This window comes from Hetaerina americana, unplaced genomic scaffold, assembly GCF_022747635.1.
Source record: "Hetaerina americana unplaced genomic scaffold, ioHetAmer1.1.p SCAF_10, whole genome shotgun sequence".
Taxonomy (NCBI): domain Eukaryota; kingdom Metazoa; phylum Arthropoda; class Insecta; order Odonata; family Calopterygidae; genus Hetaerina; species Hetaerina americana.
Window position 1 is genome coordinate 39,592,812 of NW_027286070.1, and position 26,090 is coordinate 39,618,901.

Genomic DNA, 26,090 nt, shown 5'->3' on the forward strand with positions numbered 1-26,090 from the left:
ACATAATCTCCAAGCAAATTAAGGCATTTGTCATAACGTGTGACAAGTTTCTGTATTCCTGCTGCATAGTCCTTCGCCGCCAGCTCATTGAGATACGTGAGGGACCCATCTTGCACAAATTTTTGCATAATGCAGATGGTTTTTAACAATTTCATGAACAATTGTTCGAGAAACATTGGGAAAATGCTCACAGATGTCATCAATTGTGACGCGCCGATCGTTCCTCACGAATTCGTCAACTGAGCTCACCAGTTGGTCTGTAATGACAGACGGTCTCCCCGAACGCTCATCGTCGTGTGTGTTCCCCCTCCCCATGTTGAAGTTGCGACACCACCGCCGAACAGACGACTCGTCCATTACATTGTCTCCATACACCTCCTTTAATTGGCGATGAATATCACATGGGCGAACGTTTCTTGCATTGAGGAATTTAATCACTGCCCTCACTTCACAACTGGCGGCGTTCTCAATTTTTTTAAACATTGTAAACAATCACAGAAACAACACAGGCAATGCTAGCGTCACGCAACTTGGCTCAGAGAAGGCAGACAAGCCACTGAAGCTATCTGACCTCGTCCAGCGGCTACTCGCGTCGTCAGCACTTCATGCGGCACGAACGGGTACTACTTTCCGGATGACCCTCGTATATTTGGAAATTTTTAAAGTCTAGGGATATTCATACATTTTTAAATTAGGATATGCCTATGAAAAAATTCTCCTTTAAAGGATAAAAAAGTTGTTGAAATAAATTAGAGGTAATCATCAACTGTAAGATTAATTCCTTAGAGAAGATCTCACCTCAAATGTGTTAGGTTCCATGACTCAAATACCATGGATTGAAGATAGGTCCTCTCTAATACTCAACAGCAGTCAAAGTACTTTCTCATAACTACAATACACATTTATCACTTCTCATGCAATTGCAAGGAGTAGAGATCACATTTGAAATAAAATATTAGTATCATATTAAATACCTTAAATCAATGGAATCTTATAGCAAAGCATCAATACATACTGTCATTCAAAGCATTCTGCCTATTTCAAGATAAGTTTTTGCCATTTCCTAATGGCTATTGACTTCTAGGTATCATTAGACTTTCCTTTTTCATTATCCAACATTATTCCTTTCTTCATAACTTCTGTCAGCTTTCAAGCTGTCTAGAAAGCCAACTTTCTTCCTTCCCCTACCCTGCTTCCTCAACATTCTCCCTTCTAAAATAGCCTGAAAAATCCTGCTACCTTTCAAAATGTCTTCCTTAGACTTTCTATGCATCTTTCAGATTTCCCCCATTAACTTTCCCTCTTCATCCACCCTATTTATAACTTAGTTTCTTGGCCCAATATATTTTCTCCATTCTCTACCATAACCAAATCTAAAAGCCTCCTATCTAGGCTTATTATATTTCCTCAAAAACCAGAACCATGGCTCATTAACTACTCATGGCTCAATACTAATTAAAATCTTAACTAATCTTTTCTTCATCTCTTTATTCTCAGTACCAGTAATAAATTTTCTTGCAACAAATGTATCTTTCAATTACAATTCTCCTCATGTCTCCCCTACTACAGTTTGAGAGGAAAGAGTAAAATTGCTCAATCTAATAACCAATCCTCCACTTCTACTAAATACTGTCTATCAACATCCAGCTACCTTTTTAAACAAGCATTTATTCTTTATTGTTTGATTACTATGTAATTACTTTCATGGTGTTTTAAAGATGCAGCTAAATGATTCCTTTTCATTTCCAGGTCATCACATCATCAATTGACAGAACAGTTAAAGTTTGGAATGTAAATAATATATTTGAGCAAGTCCATGTTATTGATCGGCATGAACTTCAAATTGACTCAATAAGGTATCTGCTGTGATTTCCTGTTTTGGACATTATAAAACCTGCAGTTGAATCACATAACTAGATAGAAAATTTTGATTCCTGCGTTAACTAACTGTAACTACTTATGTATTTTATAGTCTATCCCAAGAAGCTGGCATAGTTGTCACTGTCACTCGAGGTTGTGTTGGAGTTTGGGACATTAAAACTGGCCGTTTGATGTCGCATCTTGCTGACAGCCCCCTGGGGGCTATTGTGACTTATGCACAAATAACTCCGGATGGAAAGTAAGTTGCCATGCGATTTATCTAAATAGGATCATTGTGGCAGAAATATTCCTTTCCAAAATTATTATTCCCATGTATTTTGACTTGTGCTTTGATGTTGTTAGTGCCTACTTATTAAGAAAACACTTCTTCGTGTTAATTTGAAAATTATTATTTTATCATCATAGTTTCCACTCTTTAAGTATAAATATTAAAAAAAAGAGGCATCTGTTTTAGTATAGAACATAAAATTGATCCTAAATACAGATGACCTTTAGCTGTTATTGCATTTTAATTGGCAATATATTAACCTTTCATATCTACATATTGTGGGCTGTACCACTAGGAAAAGTGTTCCTGATGATGCATCCTACAATTGATGTGAAATTGTGGACAAATATTTCCCTAACAGCAGCTCCTGAAAGTCACCCATATCAATTGTGAATGCTGCAAAACTCATTCAACATTCAAATTGACCCCAAGTTGAGCAGTAGTGTAAAATAAAAACAAATCTACTTTCCTTGAAGTATGTATACATAATTCCTAATTCAGCTATCACAACTTAGCCCAGGGAGCAGGGCCTATCATTTTGGTTAATGCCTATAATGCATAAATGCTAAAAATTTAACTGTTTTGGGGATGATTCAAATTTAGAAGAAAGTTTAGAATTTGCATTACTACAATACCATTAGCTGCTGCACACTAGTCTGTCAGCAAAAGACCTCCTATCAGAATGGATAGGTTAGTTGTTATATAGTATCCATCTCAGTGTCTCAATGATCAAAATAAATCTCCCTTTTATTCATCATACACAGGTACATTGTGTCCTCTGAGTCTGGGAATGTTCTTGTGTGGAACAGACTTTTGGAACAAGTCCTATTTCGAGAGGAACAGCCAGGTGTTGTGCAGCTAACTCTAATTGAAGGGGGATCAAAATTCTTGACAGTTTCTCGTCCTCCTAATGTGATTAATGTGGCTTCCCATGAGGAAAATGCAGCTCCTTTAGCACCAGGTCAAGACTCTCAACAAGTTCCTGAAGAGCAAACAAGGTTTGTTTTAGTTATCTAATAGGACTGGTATGCAATCATATTTGAGTTACAGTGTATCTCATTTAAGATCCTAAAACTAACCTGTGATTGATCTCAGTGAGATTAAGTGATGTGAGGGCCAACTACAAAATGTTGGTATACAATAGAAATAGAAAACAACCACAGGGAGTTGACTAGCAGGTACAGTAGCTAGGGCATCCACTGCAGCAGCTATCAATCAGGAGCTGCTTTTAATAATCTGGCCAATGTCCAATTCCTGTAGGTAGGGGATCTCTTTACATAAAGCACTTCAGTTCCCATTTCAGTGTATTGTTTTATAAGATATATGATGAATGACTAAATTTTGTGTGAGGTAACTTTCTTTGAGAGTATGCCAATGTTAATGATGTCGGATTTTTCTCAATCCTCCTTGCTTTTGGTAAACAAAACTTCATGACTTCATAATTGCTTTCACTCCATAATTGCCCCTCAAATCCATAACTTCCCCAAGTAATCTGAGCAATTTGAAATGAATCAAATCACTTGAATAGTCGCTGCACTCGTTACTAGATTCACTTTTCTCTATAAATACTTCTGTAGATATTTTAATACTATTAGGAACAAACCATTATGAAATCCGATCACTCTTTCACTTTGAAACAATATTCAAACATTTAAAATTTTGGTGTGGTAACACAGAAGACCTGCATTTAATTTAAACAATTAAATATATTGGCATATAAAATAGATACAATGGATAGTAGATGGCAGCATTATCATTTTGCATGAAATGACAGTTGGGTAAATGAAGAATTATCAATGTGCTAAATAAATTACAAGGACAAACAATTAATCAGTAGTGCCATTACCAGTGGATTTCAGTGTGCTGGAAACAAAAGTTGGTAATCCATGCTCAGGCCCTTAGTAAAGTAAAAAGAATTCATAATGGTACGAAGTCAAATTTTTCATTATGAGAATGAATGCCATGGGTAATCTAATTTGAGAACTTGATGTAGAGAAAATACATTGGCAGAAAAGTATTTCTCCTTCACAGTTAACTCCTATATTGTATATTGTGCAGGATAGACATTCATTTCATATCTCCAATTCCTAATTTTTACTAGTTTTTCATTCATAATATATTGGCATATAACCACACTTGGAAAAATAAGATGTTTAATCAGTAACTTGCATTTGCCCCAGTATTTTGAAAATCTATTTGTTAAAATAAATTCATCATTTTAAAGTACAAAAGAAAATTCAACAGAAAACTCCATCTTCGTTTTATAATTATCGTTATTATATGGTATCAACAATGTCAATGATTGAAATGATTAAAAAAGTAGAAATATATTCAATAGTTCCCGGCTCAACCTTGTGGAAATTCATTTTAATAAAATTAAGAATACAAAGTAACTTTCCACTGTCCGTAAAGTACGCTAATAAAGGACAGTGGAAAGTTACTTTGTATTCTTAATTTTATTAAGTAGAAATATCTTAGGTAGGTTAGTGAAATGGCAGAATGATTGAAGAAAATAAGAGGGTAATGATCCCTATGAAACCAGTTTACTGGCCTTGCTTGGCCAAATATTCTTAGGGAAATTAAGGTCAAATGCTACACAGTTATGAATTCAAAGTATCACACAAAACATAATTTGTTCTGTAAATAAGCTTTAAAGAATACTTTAGATTTAAATAAATAATAATAATGCTTTATTTACCATAGGCAGGCTCAGCATGGTTTCAATATAAATACTCAAGTTTTGAAAAATAGTAGACCTATCTAATATTACTTTTTTAAAGTTGATAAAGAGTGCAACAAAACTATTATCCTCCCGATTGAAAATTTAGATCACCCCATGAAATGCTTTGGCCTAGGAGATACACACCATGTAGGAGTTACATGATACCAAATATGTGAAACGCATGAAGGCATCACACAAATTCATGCACTCTCCCAAAAAGAAGATGACTTCTGGAAGGGGGGAAGAAAAATTATTAAATGTATTATCAGAGTGTATTTAGTCAATAAAAAGGTTCTTTATAGCCAAAAAGAGAACAATGAATACATAAGCCAATGCATCCACCATGTGCTCACAATGGTTTGCATTAAGCATGCACTGCTCTCAGGATTAAGAAAGAATGTCATTCCTATCTGGAATGCATGATTCTTCTCTCATATCCCCGACTGTTTTCATATAATTCATACCTTTTTTCAGGTTTTGGGACACATATGATTTCAGACTCTCCTCATTTTCTCTACTAAATGGCTACCCTAGTTGTATGAAATGAGAAATGCTGACAACTAGGTAATAAATGTATCTATTTTAATTGATTTCAGTTCAAGATGCGTGATGGTGGTTCGGAGCCTTCCAACTGGAGTCCAGTCATTTAGCTATGAGTTTACGCTACGCTCCACACTGCCCTACAGAGATGCTATTATTACATCTGATGGACAGCACTTGGTTATTATTTCAAATAGTGGTAGTGGGTCTGACAATGACAAGCAGCAGAAAAAGTATGTATTCTCATTCCGATGTCTTTCGGAACTCCTTAAATATGAAAGGTGTGGAGGTTGATTTCATAATTATGCACTAAAATAAGGAGATCTTTTGACTGAGACACTTATTATGCCTTCTTATTGATTGGTTAAATCAACTTCAAACATTTTAATAAATTAATCTATCTGATTACACAAAATATCCCTAGTTCCTCTCATTAGTCAGAAGCTTGGGACTTAGTAGGTTTGCTCACTATCACTAAATAGCACTTTAAGAAACTCTTGCACCATAACATCCCAATTAGTTCATTTTAAGGATGACATCTGAAGCAATAGAGTAGACATTAGATTACTTATGGGTTGATAAAGAAGAAAAAGTGGGTCAAGTACTGAATAAGTGGAATATGGCATATAACAAGTATATCTTAATAGGAGGTAATTATGAAGCCAATACAGTATCATGGTGAAAACCAAAGAGTTTGATTGCCTATAATGGGTTGCTATTTCTCATATAATCATGGCTACTATGTAAACCATATGTATTTGTGCAACTTTTTACCCAGATGTTTACACTGAAAAAAGGGTATGAGTCATACACCCTATCCTTTCCGTCTATGCCCTTCTTGGCAGTCCACAAGGTGGATGAGCCCTCTTGCCTCCCAGGCGGTTACGCACAACCTGAGATTGGAGAGGGAAGTGAATTGTTTGCTTGCTTGCTATTTAAGACCATCAGGTACAAGCTAGTACTCTCTAAAACATGGACAAAAAATCTTTGGTACATAAATAAACATAGTGAATTGATATCCAAAGTGAACATTAAAGTTAGCAAAGCATATTAAGCTGTTGCATTGATGGAAAAGGTTTGCCATTTTGGTCATGAGTTGATGATGTTCATGACTGACAAGGAGTAGACTTATTTGTAGAGGGTATTCTGAATGAGATGGGTAAGATATGTGTCAGGAAATATGAGATAAAGCCCCCTAGATTGTTTTCATTTGTAATTTCATTGCTGTATTAAAGTTTGTATTCGAAGAAGAGTTGCTGTAGTATATTATGAAACCAGTTAATGGTGAAACTGAGAGCATGGCAAATGAGTCTGGAGAAAAGTCAGAGAATTGTTCAATGAATTTGTATGTATTGATATATAAATTATTAGGAAGTTGGAATGGCCAGGTTGGTATCAGAAGGAGTCTTGGTAAAGCCGCTAGGGCCATTTGGTAACTGCCAAGTTAATGACAACATTAGTGTAAATGGAAAAGAATCATTTAAAATACACGATGAAGGACAATTATTGATTTTGCTCTATATTTATTATGAGAAATAAGGTGCTTGAGGGAAAGATAGTACAACATTAAGAGATACTGAATGTGGAATGAACCACTATTTAGTAGTCTTGAAAGAGGTTCTAGGGTATTGTGGATAGTTAGAATATTAGTCTAAAAACATTAGCAAAAATTGGGAGACTGCAAAACAAAACTAAAAGAATTCAGGCTTGAGGATATTCTATGCTCAAATTAGGTGAAATGGGGTGAACATATTGTAAGGAAAGATGAGTCGAATTCAGCCAGTACAACCAGGAAATAAGTATTCTGATACCCAAGGTCAGGACATGGAGACAATAGTAATAGGTGCAAGATAGAGAATTCTATCACTGGTAATTGGTGGGGGGGAGTTTGGACGATGATTAGCGAAGGGCAGAGGGATGGAGCCACTCATATTAATAAATAGGTGGCAGAGAGATTACAGCGTTCCTGGTGATAAGGGCTGCAATAGATTTGAAAGTTTGGACCAAATCATCCTGAATGATGATTCACAAGTTCCCAAAGATGACCAATGATACTATTTTTCACTCACTATTAATGTTTTTTCATCATTAGTTTTTCTAAGAGCAACCTAACAAGTACTAAGAGAGATAGTGGGCATAACAGTATCCTCAATTACCATTCAATGGATGGGTTGTTTGAAATTATAGCTACTCTATCCAAGGAACTGCGAGAGATGCCGTGGCAGTAACTTTTAATGGAGTTATCCGCTAAATGTGCATTTCAATGCAATAATTTCAAAGTGTAAAAATCATTTGCCTTGTCCAGAATTCAAACTGAATTTCATTCTTGATTTGATTGAAACTCAATTTCTTCTTTTAAGCTATTCTTGCTTCACTATGGGTACTTGAATTATCCAAAACCATGAATTAATCAATTTGTAGTTACCCCATAGCACATGAGAAATATTTACATACATCAGTGATTGCTTGACTGAGATGAGATTGAAAGGTAATTTTGCGCTGCACATTTTGTCTGGCATTATAATAGGGGAAGCCGAAGTAGGAGTGGATCAAGTGATACTTTAACCAAAAGGAGAGATTCAACATCATCAACATCCACCACATCTTCAACTTCCAGCCGGAGGTCATCATCAGCTAAGTCTGATTCCACTACTACAGCTGCAACAGCTTCCCCAATAACATCTCTCATAGTCCTCAATGCCCAAACAGGGTCTCTTCTGCACAGGTAAAACATGTTGACCCACATTCCATTGCTTGACTGACTTTAAAGCAAACTCAGTTTTGTACCCCTTTCTGCTCTTCTCTCCTGAATGAGCTCACTGCTTGTCCTCCAGTTGCTGTAGGTTAACATTGACATTTAAATTTGTTAAAATTTTACTCCATATTAATAATTCTGAGATTTAAATTTAATGGCATTTTACACCAATAACAGATAAGGTCAAATTTTTCCGTCTTCCCTTAACCACTATTTTTGCTCCTTTGCTAACAAACATAAGATAGATGCAATAATATCTTCGACAGACTAAAGAGATTATATAAATATAAACTCCTCCAATCTCTTTCATGAGGTAGCGTTGAAATAATGATTCATTTATAGCCTAAATTTGGGTACTTCACAATTAATAATGATGTTAGTTTGATAGAGACATTTATATATTATTCAAAACCCTTATTCTTTCAGAATTCTTAATGAGATATGGTTCCTCACCTTGTTGTGAGTAAATATTGTGTCACACCTTTTGCTGTGGATTATAACCCTAGGCTCATTTTTTCATGCTGCATTGGTAGAGTTACTCTGAGGCTTGGAGCTGGAAAGGATCCCATTTGTCTAGTGCCAATGCCTATTAAGCCTCAGCAAGTGGCTGTTGTGACTTCTGGAGGGGGTGACAGTGGAGGTACTGTCACACATTTCTCATTAAATTAGCAACACGATTTCTATGTTCATTAAAAAGGTTGCTATACTTCATTGCAACAATTTCAGAGTTTAAAAATCATTTGCTTCGACCGGGATTCAAACCCAGTTCCCTCAATGTCCAGCCGAGTGCTTTAGCCAGTTAATCTATCGAAGCATCCTCTTAAACTCTGGAATTTTGGGGGCTTTAAAGGAACAAGATGTTGTGACGAAATACGGTAAATACAATGTCACAGGCATTTGTAGTCATGCGCGATACGCCACAGTCCTCGAGGTTAAAGCCAACTTTTAAACACTTGTGCTGTTTACACCTTGACAAATTTCAAAGAAACTGCAAGAGATGCCGCAACAGTAACTTTTGACAGAGTCATCCGCTAATCATCAAGGCGAATGATTTTTTAAACTCTGAAATTGTTGCATTGAAATGCACATTAGCGAATGACTCTGTTACAAGTTGCTGTTGCGGCATCTCCCACAGTTTCTTAGAAAGTTGCTATACTTGATTGCTATGACAGTTTTTACATTTTTAATCAAAAGAATTAACTTACTACCTTGATCAAAAAGTTCCCGGAATAACCACCGTGTGGCGCTCCCATCGTTCCGATTTGAGTTCTGTTTTTTTTGTTAAATTGGTACATCTGTTGTTGATATTCCCTTTAAATCTTAGTGTCATAACTTGACATTTGCAAAAGTTACGTAGCCAAGAGTACATCTATCTCTGTGTGTGTTGGCGATTTTTTACAATTTCAGAAATGGATTTAAATTTGCAACAACGAACTTGTATTAAATTTTGCGTAAAAAACGGATTTAGTGGCGCACGGACGTTGGAAATGTTGGAAAAGTGTTTCGGCAACGATTCTCTAAAAAAAACGGTCGTTTACCAGTGGCACGAGCGGTTCAGAAGTGGTCGTGAGTCAATCGAAGATGATGAACGCAGTGGCAGACCATCGACATCGAAAGTCGGTGAAAAAATTGATAAAGTAAAAGAAATGTTGGTCAATAACCGCAAATTAACCATCAGAGAAATAGCGGAGGACATGAACATTGCCTATGGATCCGCCCAAGACATTGTGGTTAATGATTTGGGTTTCCGTCGTGTAGCAGCAAAGTTGGTGCCGAAAGACCTCAATTTCATGCAAAAAAGAGACCGTGTTGACGTCGCAAAAGACATGATTTGCGAGGCTGAATCCGATCCCACATTCATCAAAAGGATCATTACTGGAGACGAGACGTGGGTTTATGAGTACGACACGCAATCCAGACATCAGGCAAGTGAATGGCGTTCACCAAATGAGCCGAGACCAAAAAAACCACGTCGTTTTCAGTCAAAAAAGAAGGCAATGCTGACGGTTTTCATGGATTACAACGGTGTAGTGCATCATGAATTTTTGCCAGAAGGCCAGACAGTAAACAAAGAGTATTATTTGGGCGTTATGAGACGTTTGCGTGAAGCAATTCGCCGAAAGAGACCAGAAATGTGGGCAGAAAACTCGTGGATTTTGCACCATGATAACGCACCGTCGCACAGTGCTATCATTATTCGTAATTTTTTGACGAACAATGCAACAAATACCATCCAACAGCCACCGAATTCACCTGATTTGGCTCCCTGTGACTTCTTTCTGTTCAATCGAGTTAAAAAACCATTACGGGGAACGCGTTTTAGCAGCCGAGAGGAAGTAATGGAAAAATCGCAGGAAGCACTGATGGACATACCGAAAACCGAATATAAAAAATGTTTCGAGGATTGGATCAAGCGCTGGCATAAGTGTGTTGCAGTCGATGGGGATTACTTTGAAGGGGACAATATAGATTTAGATGAATAAACTTGTATTTTTAATTTTCTGAATAAATTCCGGGAAATTTTTGATCAAGGTAGTATTAAAGCGATATTTACATCCCTGGTTAACTATTTGTTACATCAATCAGTGAAAATAAAGCCAAAATACAAAATGCTTAAGAATATCAGAGGAATAAAGTTTAGAATAACAGGAGATTTCTCCAAAAAAGAATTCTCTGATTCCCTCAGATTGCTTGCTGCAGCAATAAATTGCTTATTATCTCAGGGAATGATAATTGCTTGATAATGCATTTAAATGTAGGTGGCACAGGAAATATCTATAATACAATTGCAATGCAGGGTGAATAGCCTCATTCAGAAGTTCTTTTATTATCCCTTTACAAATGAAGTCAATTCAATGAATGATTATGTATTTTTCACTGCTTTGGTATTTAGATATTGTGCAATCCTCTTCATTCTACCTTTGCAAAAGATTATCATTTTGAAATTTACAAGGCAAGAAATATTTGAAAGTCAAGAATGAAAATGACAGCAACATTAAAAAACTTTCATGCTTTCTATTTTCAACATTTATTGCTTCTTTATAACTATTTCTCAAGAGCACATTTGAAAGCTAAAAAAATAGAATAAAACAGCTACCTCTTCAGGAATAGGGAAACATTTTGGGAAGGAAAATTGAAATTTTGGTTATCTTTGATAAATGACTGATTATGCAAGAGTCCAAATTTGTCTTGGAGTAATTTAATTCAATTTTACAGAGAATTTACATTGGTTTATAGATGCAAAAGTTGCTTTCAGGTTTTTATGAAATGTGTAGTATTTGAGGATCGGCATTTCTCTCACATTGCAGTAAGCGACCTTCAGGGACAATGCTTACAGGCTTTCCTGCAATGCAGGAGAAATATGGAGCCACATTATACTCCACATTCAAACTATGAATTTTAAAAGAGGAGACATTTATCTGCACATAATTGCATATTCCTTTCAGCTGGAGGAGCAGCTGGCGGTGGAGCTGCACTTGTTGACATACGCACACGACGAGTTGTACGCTGGATTTCACGTTGGGGTGGACATATGACTAAGGATGGGAAATTTGGTCTGTGTGCTCCTCCTCGGGGAGGGCTAGAATTGCTAGAGCTCAAGAAAGGAGGTGGAACAGTACGTCTATATATTCTCTTTCTTAACTAACTAGTGGATGTAATTCCTAATGCAGGTTTAAATACAATGACCTTGCTATGAACTGAGAAAAGATAACAACACTCTTGTATTTCTGGTTTAAGTGGTATAATTTCTCTGGTGTTTTCAATCTATCTTTAAGTCCTCAAGTCTCTTGCTAGGGCTATGGAGCATAACAATATTCGTCATGATTCATATAGAACACAACCAAGCTGTAATTTGTTTTGGGATGTCACTTATGTACTTTATCTGGTTATACTGAGAGATCTGGATATACAACTGTTGATGAGGCATTAATCTAACGTGTGCATTCCACCACCATATAAAATACTGTATGTTAGATTAAAGGAGAGTATTGAGTGATAAATGTTTTATATTCACTATATTCTCTGAAAATTCCCATATCATAAAATCCATACCAGCATAGATCTCATGCTTTTTCCCCTCACCAATGGTGGGTTTCACAATTAAACTAAGAGTTGCTGAGTTACACCCCAGAGAATTTTCTCCACTAAACCATCAACATTTCTCTCTTTAGTGTCTAATTTATAAAATGTCTTTTTAAGACCAAAAGAAGATAAATAAATTTCTATATGAATAGTTAATGGAAAGTGATAGCGTCAGAAAAAAGGAAAAATAGTGATAGAGGACTGTCTAGATGTCATTAAAAGAAATTATTTAATCTCTTAATCCTTTTGCTGCAGCTCAGTCTCCAGAAACTTACTCTTTGCATGCAGCAAAAAGGGAGGGTATCGTGTCTCTGTAAACTTTATTTTTGAATTAATTTAAATATGACAATAATTAGTCACTGTTTATTTAAAGGAAAATTTGCAATTTATTTTGACAAATATAATCTTAATAAAATGTCCAAGTATGACAGCACACCACAGAGAGGGGAAAAGGCACGTTCACTGCAGCCAACCATGCAAACATACTAGGTGCTGCGTGTAATGCAGCAAAAGGGTTAAAGATGCTATGCAAAGTTTAATTTTTGCATGTAGATTTTGATATTTTGTTATTTTTAATAGGTTAGGACTTTTATTCCAAGAGTGGCTGAAGGTGTATTTACTGTAGCAACTGCTTTCAACCGGACTGATGAGTATGTTTTGTATTACCACAGTGGTCACAAAACACTACGTGTTTTCAGGTATGATTACTTATTTTTGCAACATAAAACTTTTTTGATGTTAAAAAGGCTTCAAATGGATGTTTGCGAAACTTACCTCCCTTCCTATTTTGATTGAATATTAAGAGCATATTAATATATATTCCCACTTATTAGATATATGCATGAAGTGCATTTACTAATTTTAGCCTAATACCCCAGTGTTCATGAGGGAGAGCACATGGAATCCAAGGTGTCATTATTGATTAGATTAAATCCCTTGTTCCAATAATTATTCCAGAACTCTTGATGGGATGATGATAGCAAATTACAGAGTTCAAGCAGAAGTCACTGCTTTGGAAAGTACAGAGGATGGTATGGCTGTAGTCATAGGAACAGTGGATGGCTGCTTGTCTGTGCTGGCTATTGCAGACCCAATCAAACCACATGTGGCTCAGTTCCTAGCAACACTACCATCTCGGGATGAGGAAGTAAGACTTAGTTTATATTCCATACAAATAATAGTTGCCTTATATCATGCTAATCAATATGGGTAATCATTCCTTTGCCAACTAACATAACTTTTTTGTATCCCCATAAATTGCTTTCTATCTAATGAAGTAATTAAGAATCTTTCTTCAACCTTCATTTTGATGTAACTTTGATTCCTCTCAATATATTAATATACTATCTACATGTACAAAGTACAAATGAAAGGTTTTTAAAATGAAAGAAAAAGCAAAGAAGCTATGTATATGCTGTGCATGTGAATGTTTTATATAAGAACCTAATAACTATTGTTCTCCAAAATTGCAATTACATATTTATGCACTATTTTTATCATAATATCATTCAAATTAACTGAATGTAGGTTGTTAAAGCTTTGGGAATCCTAAAAATGAATTAAATATAAGTACATAGCTTAAAATTTGGCTTGATTTTTATCTGGCTGAAGGACTTTTCTCGGCTTTTTTGAGTACATTGTAGTTATATTTTTGAGGGACTTGGGACAAAATTGTAAAATGAAACTTTATAGAACACTGAGGTAGATCATCATTTTACAAATTGATTAGCACATTAATAACCAATTTATAAACAACTAATTTTAACACGGTATAAACAAAAACTTAAACATGAATGAAACTTGAGAAAAATATTATTCACCTCATAATCTCTCTGGATCAGTGAGCGTTCACATGAATTCTAGGTGCAGACATTAAATTCTTACTGTTTGAGGTTTTTCATTGATTAATAAGGAGAAAAATCTTGTCTGGACCATAAAATATGTAAATTTATCGTTTCACTATGAGCACTCCTTTCCTGTAATTGTTCAAATTCCTTTCTTCTGCCTCCCAAAGGAAATCTATGCCACCAATTCATCCATTTTTTCTTACTGCTGTATTCCTCATGCATGAATCCTGGAATTAACAAATTTTGGAGAACACAAACAAATTAAATATGAAAACTTATATATGTACATTGTATGAATAGAGAATGGCCCCAAAATTTTTGCCCACAGATTTCACTTCATATTTCCCTATGAAATGGTTAGCTATGTGTACCTTAATAATCCTCAAATTTTTTTGAAATCTGCAAAGTTAAAAAGGCAACTTTTATCCCAATTAGTGGCATGAAATGATATTCATTTGATGCAAAAATCAAACTTGGAGAGTTTTCCTGAAAAAAAGAGACATTACCCAAACAGTTAATAAAGCACTGGAAAAAATAGCAGGGTTAGAAATTAGATCCTTAAAGTAATAAAATAAGATAACTTTTGAGATGAAGGAGACATTTTGCACTGTTGCAATGGAAAAAATATATACCATAGCAATTAATACAGAATAACTGTTCTTGCCAAATCTTGGCTTTAGCAATACCATGAAAACTTTTCAAGATATTTTAAATATTTCTCTCCTTCCAAACTGCTAAATGATAATAACCTTAACTTCTTATTTGATTGCTAAGGTATTTTATGTAGGATATAATTAGGCTTTGGGATGCATGAAAGATGAATACATTGTTATGTATTTGATTTATGTAATGCTGCCCCCAAAAAAGTCGTCAAATTTTGAGTCTTAACTGTAAGTCAAAGGTATATTCATTAACATGAAAAATCAATACTTGTTGACATATGTTCTACGAGGTGTTCATAAAGGAATCAATTTTTAATGATCCCCTATTTTGACAGTTAAATCATGAAATTATCACTTTTCCTTTAAAATACACAGCATGATGATCTAGCAAGTAGATAGCTCAAAATTTTGATAGTTACATGATGGAAGAAAGCATTTAGGACTGGGAACTTATGAAAGAAAAAATGTGTGCTTTGCCAAGGGTGTGAGTAAATGTACAACAGACTCATCAACTGTTATTACACATGATATTCCATAACTAATTTTTGTAAGATATTGAAACAGCATTATTTGTTCAATGTTTTTCACTACCATCAAGTGCCTTTCACCATTAAGGTTTCTGTCCTCTTACATCTTTTGAAATGGACCTGGTAGATTTATTTTTTTAGGGTTTCAGTGATATTCTCTTCATTAAGAGGACCCTCTACTTATCAGTGATATGTTAAGACCTTCCCTTTGAGCATTCTTCTCTATACATATTATATGAATCTTATATTTGCTCAAGTTAAAATACCATTGTAACAAATTGTGCAAACCATTTGATGAATTAGTAAAAGACTATGATGTTCAACATGAGCATAAGCAATGATATTACCAATTAAAGTAAAAAAAATAGTGAATATTTAAATTTAAATGAACAGAGATCTAATAAAAAAACTAATGTCTTCAATACTTCCTTGAAGAGCCTGCCAATTACATTTTTTTCACAAATTTAACATTAATGGGAATTTTACAGAAACTACTCATTGACTTGAATCCAACTGGGGCAATGTTTATTTTGTTTCAGTTGTATGGATTTTAATATCAGTAGAAAAGAGGAAGATATTCACTAGGTTTTTTATATAGATTGTCATGTTGTTCGCAAATGAAACAGAAAATAGGGAAAAAAGATGACTAGTGTTTGGAAAATTTTTAAATGTGACCATGGAGAAAAATTTTGTGAGTGAATCGAATTAACAAAGAGAGTAATGATGATGATGTAATTAGGGGGGGGAGGAAACTGCTGTAAATGAAAAGAGGATGAAGGTGTCTCGGTTGAGATGTGCTCAGATTGTATTCAGCTGAGGAGGAAATGCTGAAGGATAGAAAGAAGAAAAAGGACTGCTAAGTTAAAAGATTTTAGGAAAGAGAGAATTAAAACACTGATGAAGATAAGGGGCTCAAAATAAAATGAAGTGGAGAGAGTTCAGTTGCTACCTATGAAATGACAGATTCACCGCAGAAAGCTCAGCCACTGGGGTATTTAAAAAACTGCACATTGCGCACACAGGTTTTCATATTTGGATAGAATTTGTTATTGTTTTTGAATATATGGATGGTATAGCATGTTCTCCCCTTGATTCTTATGGCAGTGCCCTGCTAAAATATGTCAAAATAAATTATGCTTCAGTTTTAGGATTGAATATTTGAAGTATTTTGATGAATCTACATGAAATACAAGAAAACCCAATGACTTTGGTCAGGGTGCTCTTCACTTTTAATTACATCAATTATAATTACGGAAAATAGTAGGGATCAAAATGACAAAGTTTATAGTAACCACTATTTCTTAATTGATTGACCTTATCTTATATGTTTATGGTTGATATGATTTTTGAATATGGACACCAGAAATTCCATTGAATCCAACAAAAAATATTCTCTGGCTTAAAAGAGAAGAGTTGCCATGCATCGTCATCAGAGGCCTTTAATTAAAACAACCATTTGTTTCCAAAATATTTTCTATTCTCTCCAATCTCTCTCTTAGTTAATGTATCAACTGGGTATCCTCACTATGCAAATGTATCATATTATAACACAGTAAGTTCAAAGGCAGCGTAAACTCAGATTTGACTAGTATTGGGAAGAAACTACTGGAAATGACAACATCAGCCATTCAACTCCAGATACAGTAAGGAAAACCTGCCAACAGATTGCAAAAGGTTTCTGTGTAGCAATTGGTAGATAGCATTTGTCTCTTGTAGCTAGTTGCTTAAGGCTAAAATCCATTATATACCATGGCCTGTTGATGCATGCATTAAGGGATTACTCTTATTTTTTTATGATATTGACTCTGTCATTAAAATGAGTCACGTGAAAGGAAAGATCTTCTTTATTGAAAATATCTTATTTCTTGAATGCAAAATACATATTTTGTAATTCTTCTTACAGTGGAAGAAGAAACTCGAGAGGCGAAGAGCATCAACAAGGTTCAAGGCAGCTGCTTCAGTAGCCCAGTTGGTTACCCATTTTAATACAATGACTCATCAGTCCAATCCAGCCAACTTATTTACATCTAATGAAGAATAAGGAAGTAAAACTGTTTAGGGGACTTTAATGTATTTTAATCTTATTTCCAAAACTTGAGAAAAATCAAAATATCTTTACTCTTCAATTTAGTTAAGTCGAACTTACTTTGCTTCAACATGGTACCTGATATAAATGCATATATAAAATGCTACTGTAAATATGGTATATCAATTCCTATGTGCATACTTCTGTGTAATATTGAAGCTTATTTTTATCATAAATTAAATCAGAATAATTCACTAAATTTGGAATAAAGCAATCACTTGAATTTGCTCCACTTTTTATTGCCTTTTAGCAGTGTCTTCAACTTATCATTCTCATCGTTACTACATCAGTTTCTATCCTATACATCAGTGCTCTCCTGTACAAACCTTCCGAATACAAGTGCTCCATTAACATTTTTCAGTTCCATCAATAATTTGATAGCTTATTTTTCTACATTACATATGTTTCATCATTTTTTCAAAGACATTCTTTGACTCAACAATTAATTGGTAACAATCTTCGCCGAAATTCTTACTATTTCACTGAACCAATTTTTCACCAATACTGTAATTCCTACTGCCTAGTATTAGAAACTAGTTGTGCAGTTAGTTGCAATATATTTGCCACATCAATCTGCAATTTGGCTCATGACTGAGGTCAACATCTCAATTCACTTGTCTTATAATAAAACATATTTTTGATTAATGTAGTGTGATATGTATTCACCAAGGCAACCTCAATTGATCATTGGAACTCCAACTTTCCAATGGCAAACTGTTAGTCAGAAAAATATTTTTTACATACTCGGAAATACTTTCTTAGTCTGGACATGTCATTCCATCAGTCTTAAAAATATATTAAATGGAATGGGGAATAAAATAATAAAAACTACAGTTTTATAAGCTCACATTTGAGTAATAAGTGGATTATAAAACATTATAATCAGTCTGTATTAGTACCAGTGGATAGCATTACCATACATCTGCTGTATGGCTGGTTACAAAGTAGAAATACTATTGACCAATAATGGGTTCTTGATCAATATCTATGTTAATGAAGAGCTAATGAAGGATTATCTATAAAAAGAACTTAATTTTGTCGAAACAATACAAGTCTAATACATATTAAACATGAATAATGAATGAAAATCAACAGAATGGCCACAACACTCACTGAATCACAAACATTTAGGCATAAACCACAAATGTATGTCCTATAAGAAAAATAAGGAAGCTTTTGTTCACAGTCTCTGCCTCCACAAGTCATTAATTTCAATTGTGCATGCTTTCCAAATAGTTTCCAACTTTCTTGTTGCATCTGAACTCTTGTTTGTAATGGAGTGAGAAAATTTTGGCTAGTCTGTGAAACTCATATTTCATGGAATGTAACTTTGTGCACCAGTCCAGCAAACAATGAACTACTGGACTTCTTTGCTGTTAGTTTACCCAGAAACACTTATTTTTATTATTTTAATACAATCTGCAAATATTTTCAGAGGATGTAGCATGTGCTTGTGTTTGCTGAATTACATTAACTACATATTCACAACATGTAAATGTTCCTCTTGTCTAATACATCAATCCAATATGAACATGCTCTTTTATCTTTTGAGAGAAGCTATTGTGACAAGCGGGATGACTTACTATCACGTAGAAGCAAATGAACAATACAATACACAATAAATGTCTAAATGTCAATATATACTCTCCAAGCAATAGAGTATTTTCCAGGAGAAAATCTTTTATGTAAGGAAAGACCTGTCTGAAAGCCTTTATGCTGACTTTTACTACAAATATACACACAATCAGATTAAGACTTGTATAGGTGTGGCATGCAATTTTAAAGAACACAAGAGATGTTAAAAACATTTGCATTCATTAACATAAAAAAAATGCAATACATCAGGCCATTACATATCCATCCTTATAGAAAATTCAAGGAGGATAAAAGTTAACTGTAGGTCTACAGCCAAAATTAATTAATTTTGTGCAAAATATACTCAACTTATAGGATGGGAAAGCTACCCCTGAAGTCCATCCATCCCCTGTCAACAGAAACAGTGGCAGTTAAAAAATTAGTGTGCAAATTTCAGATCTCTTCCTTAAAATACTCCTCAGGTGAAGATTTAAAAGACAAAAAGCTACTACTGAGCATAAATATTGCACTTACTTGCATGGATTCCATTCATTATCCTAAAAATGTCCATCTATTTTACACGTGTGACATCAATTTTAAACAAGGTTGAAAAATAAATACACTTTCACAAAACTCAATTATGGCATTCCTGATTTCTATATATATATACAGGTAACAATAACTACTGATGAGCCTCTTTGTGACAGGAATTTACCCCAAAAAGCTGATCCTTTCACCAATATATAATTGTGCTATCAACATGATTATTTGTCTGTTACCCCATTAAATGCTCAGATATCTTCCAGCCTAAATTTAATCATTAAAATTAATAGATACAAGATTCAGTTAAAATGATTTCTACAATGGAATGTTGGGTGTTGAGGCAACAAAGCCTTCAATGGTATGGGATACCCATTCATATAGTCCTCCTCAATTCTCAACGTCGGCTATGAAAACTACTGTTGGGAATGTTTTCCACGATAAAGCATGTCTCACAACCTGATCATCATTTCAACAGACAGCTGTCACACGAGCTCAATGATAATAGGGCCTTTGTGTTTGGGACTAAAATATTTAAAAAAAACAATTGTGAGGACATTCTCACTTATTCCAAAAAGAAACAAGCTTCTTGAGATTGAATTCAATAATTTGTGGAGCTTGGAAATTTTCATAAAAAATGCCTTCAGTTCGAGGGAGGAGTAAAATTGACTTTCTCCTGAGCCTTTTGGATTTGACACAACTATGAGGAAGGCAATCACATTGTAATAGTGAGCAGCTGAAGCTAGACTTACAACATATCAGGAGGAGTCACTCTTAAGGGAAGCATTCAAATCTGTAAGTGCAGTCAACTTATTCTCAAGCATATTAATAATCTCTCACCATCATTCTCACAAATCAAGCCATTCAGTAAACAAATTTAACAAGCCACATCATCCTTTTCCTGAAATTTCTGTGGTAAAACAGCATACCCACCTAGGCCAGTATGGCATTGTGCCTTCATACTTCACTCTAAGCATGCTAGCAAATGACAGGCGCAAACAACACCATATCATCATTTGAGGAATCTCGAGCACTGAACAGCAAAAAATACCTCCATTTACTCGAGGCACATTCAATAATTTGAAATAGGATATTTATACCAAGTCCCAAAAGAAAACCTGGAACAAGCACAGAATGGAACACCAAAGAAAAGTAAAGTTTTGAGAATGACTGGTTTTGGGTGAGGTATTATGATACCTCCCCATGGATCCCTTATGGAAACCCAAATGGGGGATGTTAGGAAATGAGTTAGGGGGACGGACAGACAGAGACTTTAAAAAAAAAGACAGAGAGAGCACTCTGTTCAAGAGACTGCCACCGGTCACACAACTGTCCACTGATTCAGCTTCACTTATGCACATCAAAGTCACTTCCACTCAATGGGGTATCTCCTATCCACAGAACCGAAGTGGCGAAGTCTTAGTTGTACTGCTCAGGCATGACATATGAAATGTCATCCCATGGATGGCGGTAAAGACCTTGCTTCAGCCTCTTCTGGTCCATGTAGTGACCTGGAGAAGAAAGATCTTGGCATCAGAAGATTTCAGCACAACCGAGATCTTGGAAGAAAGTCAAGTTTGAGGTCTTACAACATCTTATGAGGGTGAAATTATACTTGAATGCATGTGAACACTCCACTGAGGCAAGTTAATTCTTAGATCAAGTCAACTTGCAAGGGACCAGATCGTGCTTTCAAATTTCCATATAAGCTTATTCTAATGCAACAATTTCAAAGAGTAAAAATAATTTTCCATGACTGGGATTCAAACCTGGATCCCTATATGTCCGAGTTTAAGAGGATGCTTTGATACATTAACTTGCTATAGCAATCAGCCGGACATCAAGGAATCCGGGTTCGAACCCCAGTCAAGACAAATGATTTTTGAATTCTGAAATTGTTGCATTGAAATACTTATTAGCGGATGACTCTGTTAAAAGTCACAGCTGTGGTATCTCCCTCAGTTTCTTGGAATAGGCTTATTCCAATGAACAATGAATATCCACACCAGAAAATGCAAGTCCACTAAGTCCAAGTGCTTTTGGCCAGGGCCTGCTCTTAAAAATGAATGGCAGGATACTTTGAATTAAGTGAGATTAAACATACAGATGTTAATGTTAAGCATTATTGTCAATCTTTTGTGAATACTATTCAATTTAGAAAGCACATAAGGCATTTATTTTGTTCTATTTTGAATTTAAACTTCCACTACAACCAAATATTTCTAATTTAAGATAGTCCTATCCAATTATCACAGAATATAAATTCTCCAATTAAATTACATATCAATGCTAATAATTATATAAACTCAGCCTGTAGGTCACTATTATTTGAGAGAGATTGATGATAGGCCAGTTACCTTCTCCAGCATTTTCATGAAATAAATTCCACTTATAAATAAATTATACAAATTGATTCAGACATATTTGAATATAAAGAATATTTATCTGGAAGTATTAATAAGTTTAAAAAAAAAAACTAACATTTTTATTTTTATTTGCCATATTCTCTGAATATAACCCTCTTGTGTAGTCCTTCACATTTCTCAAATTTCACTTTTCGAAAATGTTTTAACCCCACGGCTTATCTCACATTACATATTGTAAAGAGATATAAATTAGCCATCAAAATCAAATTATTTGATTTTGAAAATATATCTGACTGTACAAGGGTGGTCCCGTAAGTACCCAGCCTGACCTAGAAATGGCGGTAGTCGTTTGAAAAATATCACTGTATTGGAAAGCATACAATCTATAAAGCATATGCTTCAAGTTTGAGGATGCAACATTGTTTAGTATTTGTTCGGCAGCTATCAATAGTGAACATTTCCAGTGAACTTGTGAAAATGGAGAATATTGGTCATCATTATGTGATAGAATACTTTTATTTGAAAGGTCTCAGCCAAACCTATATAAAATCTGAACTGGATTCTACTCTGGGTGAGTCTGCTCCTTTGTTTACAACAGTCAAACATTAGGAAGCAGAGTTTAAACGAGGCCATACGAGCTGTCAAGACAAGCATTACATTGGTCGACCAAATGAGGTGACGACTCCAGAAACCATGAAGAAAATCTACAAAGTGATACTGGATGATCATCAAATGAAAGTGCACAAGCTAGCAGACATAGTAGGCATTCCAAAAAGTGCAGCACACTGCATATTAACTCAAAATTTGGACATGATAAAGCAGTGTGCAAGACGGGTGCTGCCCTTGCTCACACTTGAGCAAAACCAGTGTTGAGAAGATGTTTCATTTGAGTGTTTAGCAAAGTTTCACAGCAACAAAGCAGAATTTTTGTGATATTTGTGCCTATAGCTATCAAACTTACAGAACATCACTGGGAAAAGTGTATAGAGCTGGAAGAAGATTATGTTGAAAAATAAATACATTTTTTTCCAAACTTTTCGTGTTTTCTTTGTTGGGCTGGGTACTCACAGGATTACCCTTGTACTATTTGGCTCTTTAAAAAATGATTTCCTCTATCATTCAGAATGGCTAATTGTAAAAATAATCATTAATTATAATAAATCACCATTCTCAATTGATATTAAAAAATAGATATTTGCATAGATTATATTTCACAAATGAAGAGATGGAAATACTTGAATTAACTTTCAGGGTTAAAAATATCACATCGCAAAATGAAATAAAATAATCTTCAAACTTTAAATGGCTTTTTTAAACTTAATAAATAACACCAAGGAGGTTATAAAAATTGGTAAAATATGAAATGAAAATGTTACTGCATTATCTGGTTCTCTAAAAAAACACTCAAAATCCTGCATTGAATAGATGAACTTAAGTTTTACAAAGAATAAAATTCAGTTATCACAGCTTAGGGGCCAAGAAAATATCTGTTAAGTATTTTTTTTTAAATGAGAGCAGCCCATATTTCTTCTTTTTGCTAACATTTTTAGCATAACTATGTTACAAATATTTTTGCCTATTTTTTTAACATAAATATAGCCCCCTTCTTTTGCTTTTTCCGCCAATATTTTTGGCAAAACGGGAGAATGGCTGTTTTCAGAGAAATATGGTTATCTGTCTAAAAATTACTGATGGGGGTTAAAGTGTGGTCACATACTCATATGTGATGTGAAAAAGTTTTCTCTAATGGGACATTTAGTACCAAAATTTCACAGTTCATTTCTTTGAATTCAAACTTTCCTTTTTATTAATAACCACACATTCCTTTTAGTAAGACAATAAAAAAATTCAAACGGCCAGAATATTGTCTGAGAGATTTTAAAAATTGAAAACACTAAAATCTTTCACTCACCAATAAAACCAATGCTACGTCCAAGAACAAAAAGGCTGTTAATTGATCCCATTTCTATGTATTCCTGAGCTTCCTCCCTGTAGGAAAGAAAAAATAAGGTACTTAACTTGTTATAACATTAAAATCACCTTTGCACTGAAATGCATTCGTTACATGACAGTTTTTGTAAATTTCAAAACTGTAATTGTAAAAATATCATGTCGTGACTTTTTTTATAAATGTAGTGCATTCTGACCTTGACTTAATACACCTCTTTTGGTAATATCAGTATAAATAATACAAACGCAATTAAAAAAATACACTTTTAAGATATTTGACAAGTGGGTAATTACGGCTATACAGGAAATAAAGAGAAGGATAGGCAAATAATATTTTTAGGCCAGGCTATGCCGAGCTTCATCCCCAGATTAGTATACCTGGGTCTTAATGGATTAAAGTCATAAAGGGGTATTATTATTATAAAGTACCCAAGAGTTAGGCACTGCAATCACTGGGAATCATATTTAAGTTCTTGGAATATGCGCTTAATGCATTCCCAATTACACCAATCCAATCAGTGCCAGGCTCTTTACTCCTGAAGGAAAAGCACAGTGTGTACTGACCGCGTGAAACAACCACTGTTTCTCAGGAGGTCAACAAATGAAACAGCTATAACACCATCAACATTGAGGATGAGGTTAGGCTTCTTAGAAGTGGTGATGCGTTCAACTTCAAGAGCATAATTGAAGAGTGGCCGGGCAGGAAAATGTTCCACCACAAATTCTTTTATGATCTTTACTCTCATGTCAGGATTATTCAGCTATAAGAAAACAAATTGAACAATTTTTAACAGCAGAGAAAAACAGAAGCAGTAGTATAAATTACATTTATATCATTTAAGTTATGAATATATGCATATTAATAATGAGCACTGAATGATGAATGACTAAGTATACAAATTGATAAGCACTATAATTATGTTAATGAGATAAGTATGCCAAACTAGTCCCTTAATCTTTCAGGCTAATGATACTGAAAGAAAATTCATAAAAAGTGTACTAACACTTAACATATCACTGAAATCACAAAGATCAATTGCTTATGATGTGTCATGGAATGCCAATTTATGATAAGGATTGGATTCACAGTTGCAAAATAAAAAATTTTCCCATAAGAAATAATGTTTAGACACATCTTGAAGAAATTTATTCAGGTGTACATTTCTGGTTTTCAAATATTTTAAAGTAGAATAGTATCTATAATCAATCAACATTAAAAATTAATAAAGATAATGAAGAGGAATCATGAAATATTTTTACCAAATGGAAAATAGAAACTATCACATAAATAAGTGTAAAACCGTTCCTAAGATTAGTTTCAACAGTACTGACATTGACAAAAGCTTCTCAGGATACTTGTTCAGCCATTTAATCACACTGTTAATTTCTTCTCTAGGGAAAAAAATTAAAGAACGATGGAGGATCTTGACTGAAAAAATTTGGCCACAGGTCTGCATGCTGTGTATAATGTCTCTTTACATGTGAACAATAATTTGCTTTATACTGAAGCTTTGACCAAATGAATTATCACACTTGCAAGTTTTGCAAAATAGCACTTAAAATCATTCAAAAAGATGTGTAATGCATAATAATAACACATTATTTTCTTCATTGAATAATTGATTATAAAAAAATGAAAGAAACCAGCTGCTGTCCTCTGGTCTACCGATTCAAGTCAGCCTATCTTATACAATGATCAGTTTTCGAACCTCTCTTAATTTTAATAATAACAATGGCACTCCTAAGGGCATCCCTTTGAAGCCCATCTTGAAGGCAGACGATGCATATTTCATGTAAAAATGCACAAGCCATAGAGGTTCAGTAGATTTCACCAATTAGCTCATGCTTTGGCCAATGAATGGTAAAAGCCTGAAGGTTTTGTATTATACCTATAACAATACTGATTATAATTAACTCATCAGTTGTTTTGTAGGCTAAAATTTTCATCTAAACCTGCCCATATTTAAGAGTTTATCTTTATTTCAACCCGAGTTGGAGCTCCCATGCCCCCGAAACCTACAGGAAATTATATGATTATATGTCTCTTTATTTAAATAAATCTATGCGTGCTAATTTATTCTGAACAACTGACATTAATATATATTATGCTCTTTGAAAGCCAATTTAATGATGGCCCAGAAATATGGGGGCCACATGCTGCTAATACGAAATTTGGTTTTATTATACAAAAAGGCTATCAAGTTACTAACCCACACATATCCTCCACCGCACACCATTGTTCATCACATTTAAAGATATAGCAGGTATTCATATGAAATACTATTACA

General features: G+C 34.5%; 2 protein-coding genes across 3 annotated transcripts in view; one reads left to right on the plus strand and one right to left on the minus strand.

The window, feature by feature from the left end:
• The window catches only part of LOC139700311 (uncharacterized), a 74,580-nt gene extending 57,254 nt beyond the window's left edge, over positions 1 to 17,326 (plus strand). The window contains exons 25-35 of the mRNA XM_071598951.1: positions 1,750 to 1,856; positions 1,973 to 2,119; positions 2,914 to 3,147; positions 5,468 to 5,644; positions 7,939 to 8,136; positions 8,700 to 8,806; positions 11,442 to 11,473; positions 11,573 to 11,782; positions 12,829 to 12,947; positions 13,207 to 13,396; positions 17,189 to 17,326. Coding sequence (XP_071455052.1) covers positions 1,750 to 1,856; positions 1,973 to 2,119; positions 2,914 to 3,147; positions 5,468 to 5,644; positions 7,939 to 8,136; positions 8,700 to 8,806; positions 11,442 to 11,473; positions 11,573 to 11,782; positions 12,829 to 12,947; positions 13,207 to 13,396; positions 17,189 to 17,326 — 1,659 coding nt within the window. The remainder of the gene's footprint in view (positions 1 to 1,749; positions 1,857 to 1,972; positions 2,120 to 2,913; positions 3,148 to 5,467; positions 5,645 to 7,938; positions 8,137 to 8,699; positions 8,807 to 11,441; positions 11,474 to 11,572; positions 11,783 to 12,828; positions 12,948 to 13,206; positions 13,397 to 17,188) is intronic.
• Positions 17,327 to 19,169: 1,843 nt separating this feature from the next.
• ATPCL (ATP-citrate synthase) overlaps positions 19,170 to 26,090 on the minus strand; it is a 92,180-nt gene continuing 85,259 nt past the window's right edge. For both annotated transcript variants that reach the window (XM_071598537.1, XM_071598539.1), the window contains exons 20-22: positions 24,367 to 24,563; positions 23,765 to 23,841; positions 19,170 to 20,997 (exon numbers count right to left, since the gene is read on the minus strand). In XM_071598537.1, the coding sequence (XP_071454638.1) occupies positions 20,906 to 20,997; positions 23,765 to 23,841; positions 24,367 to 24,563 (366 nt within the window). In that variant the 3' untranslated portion in view covers positions 19,170 to 20,905. The remainder of the gene's footprint in view (positions 20,998 to 23,764; positions 23,842 to 24,366; positions 24,564 to 26,090) is intronic.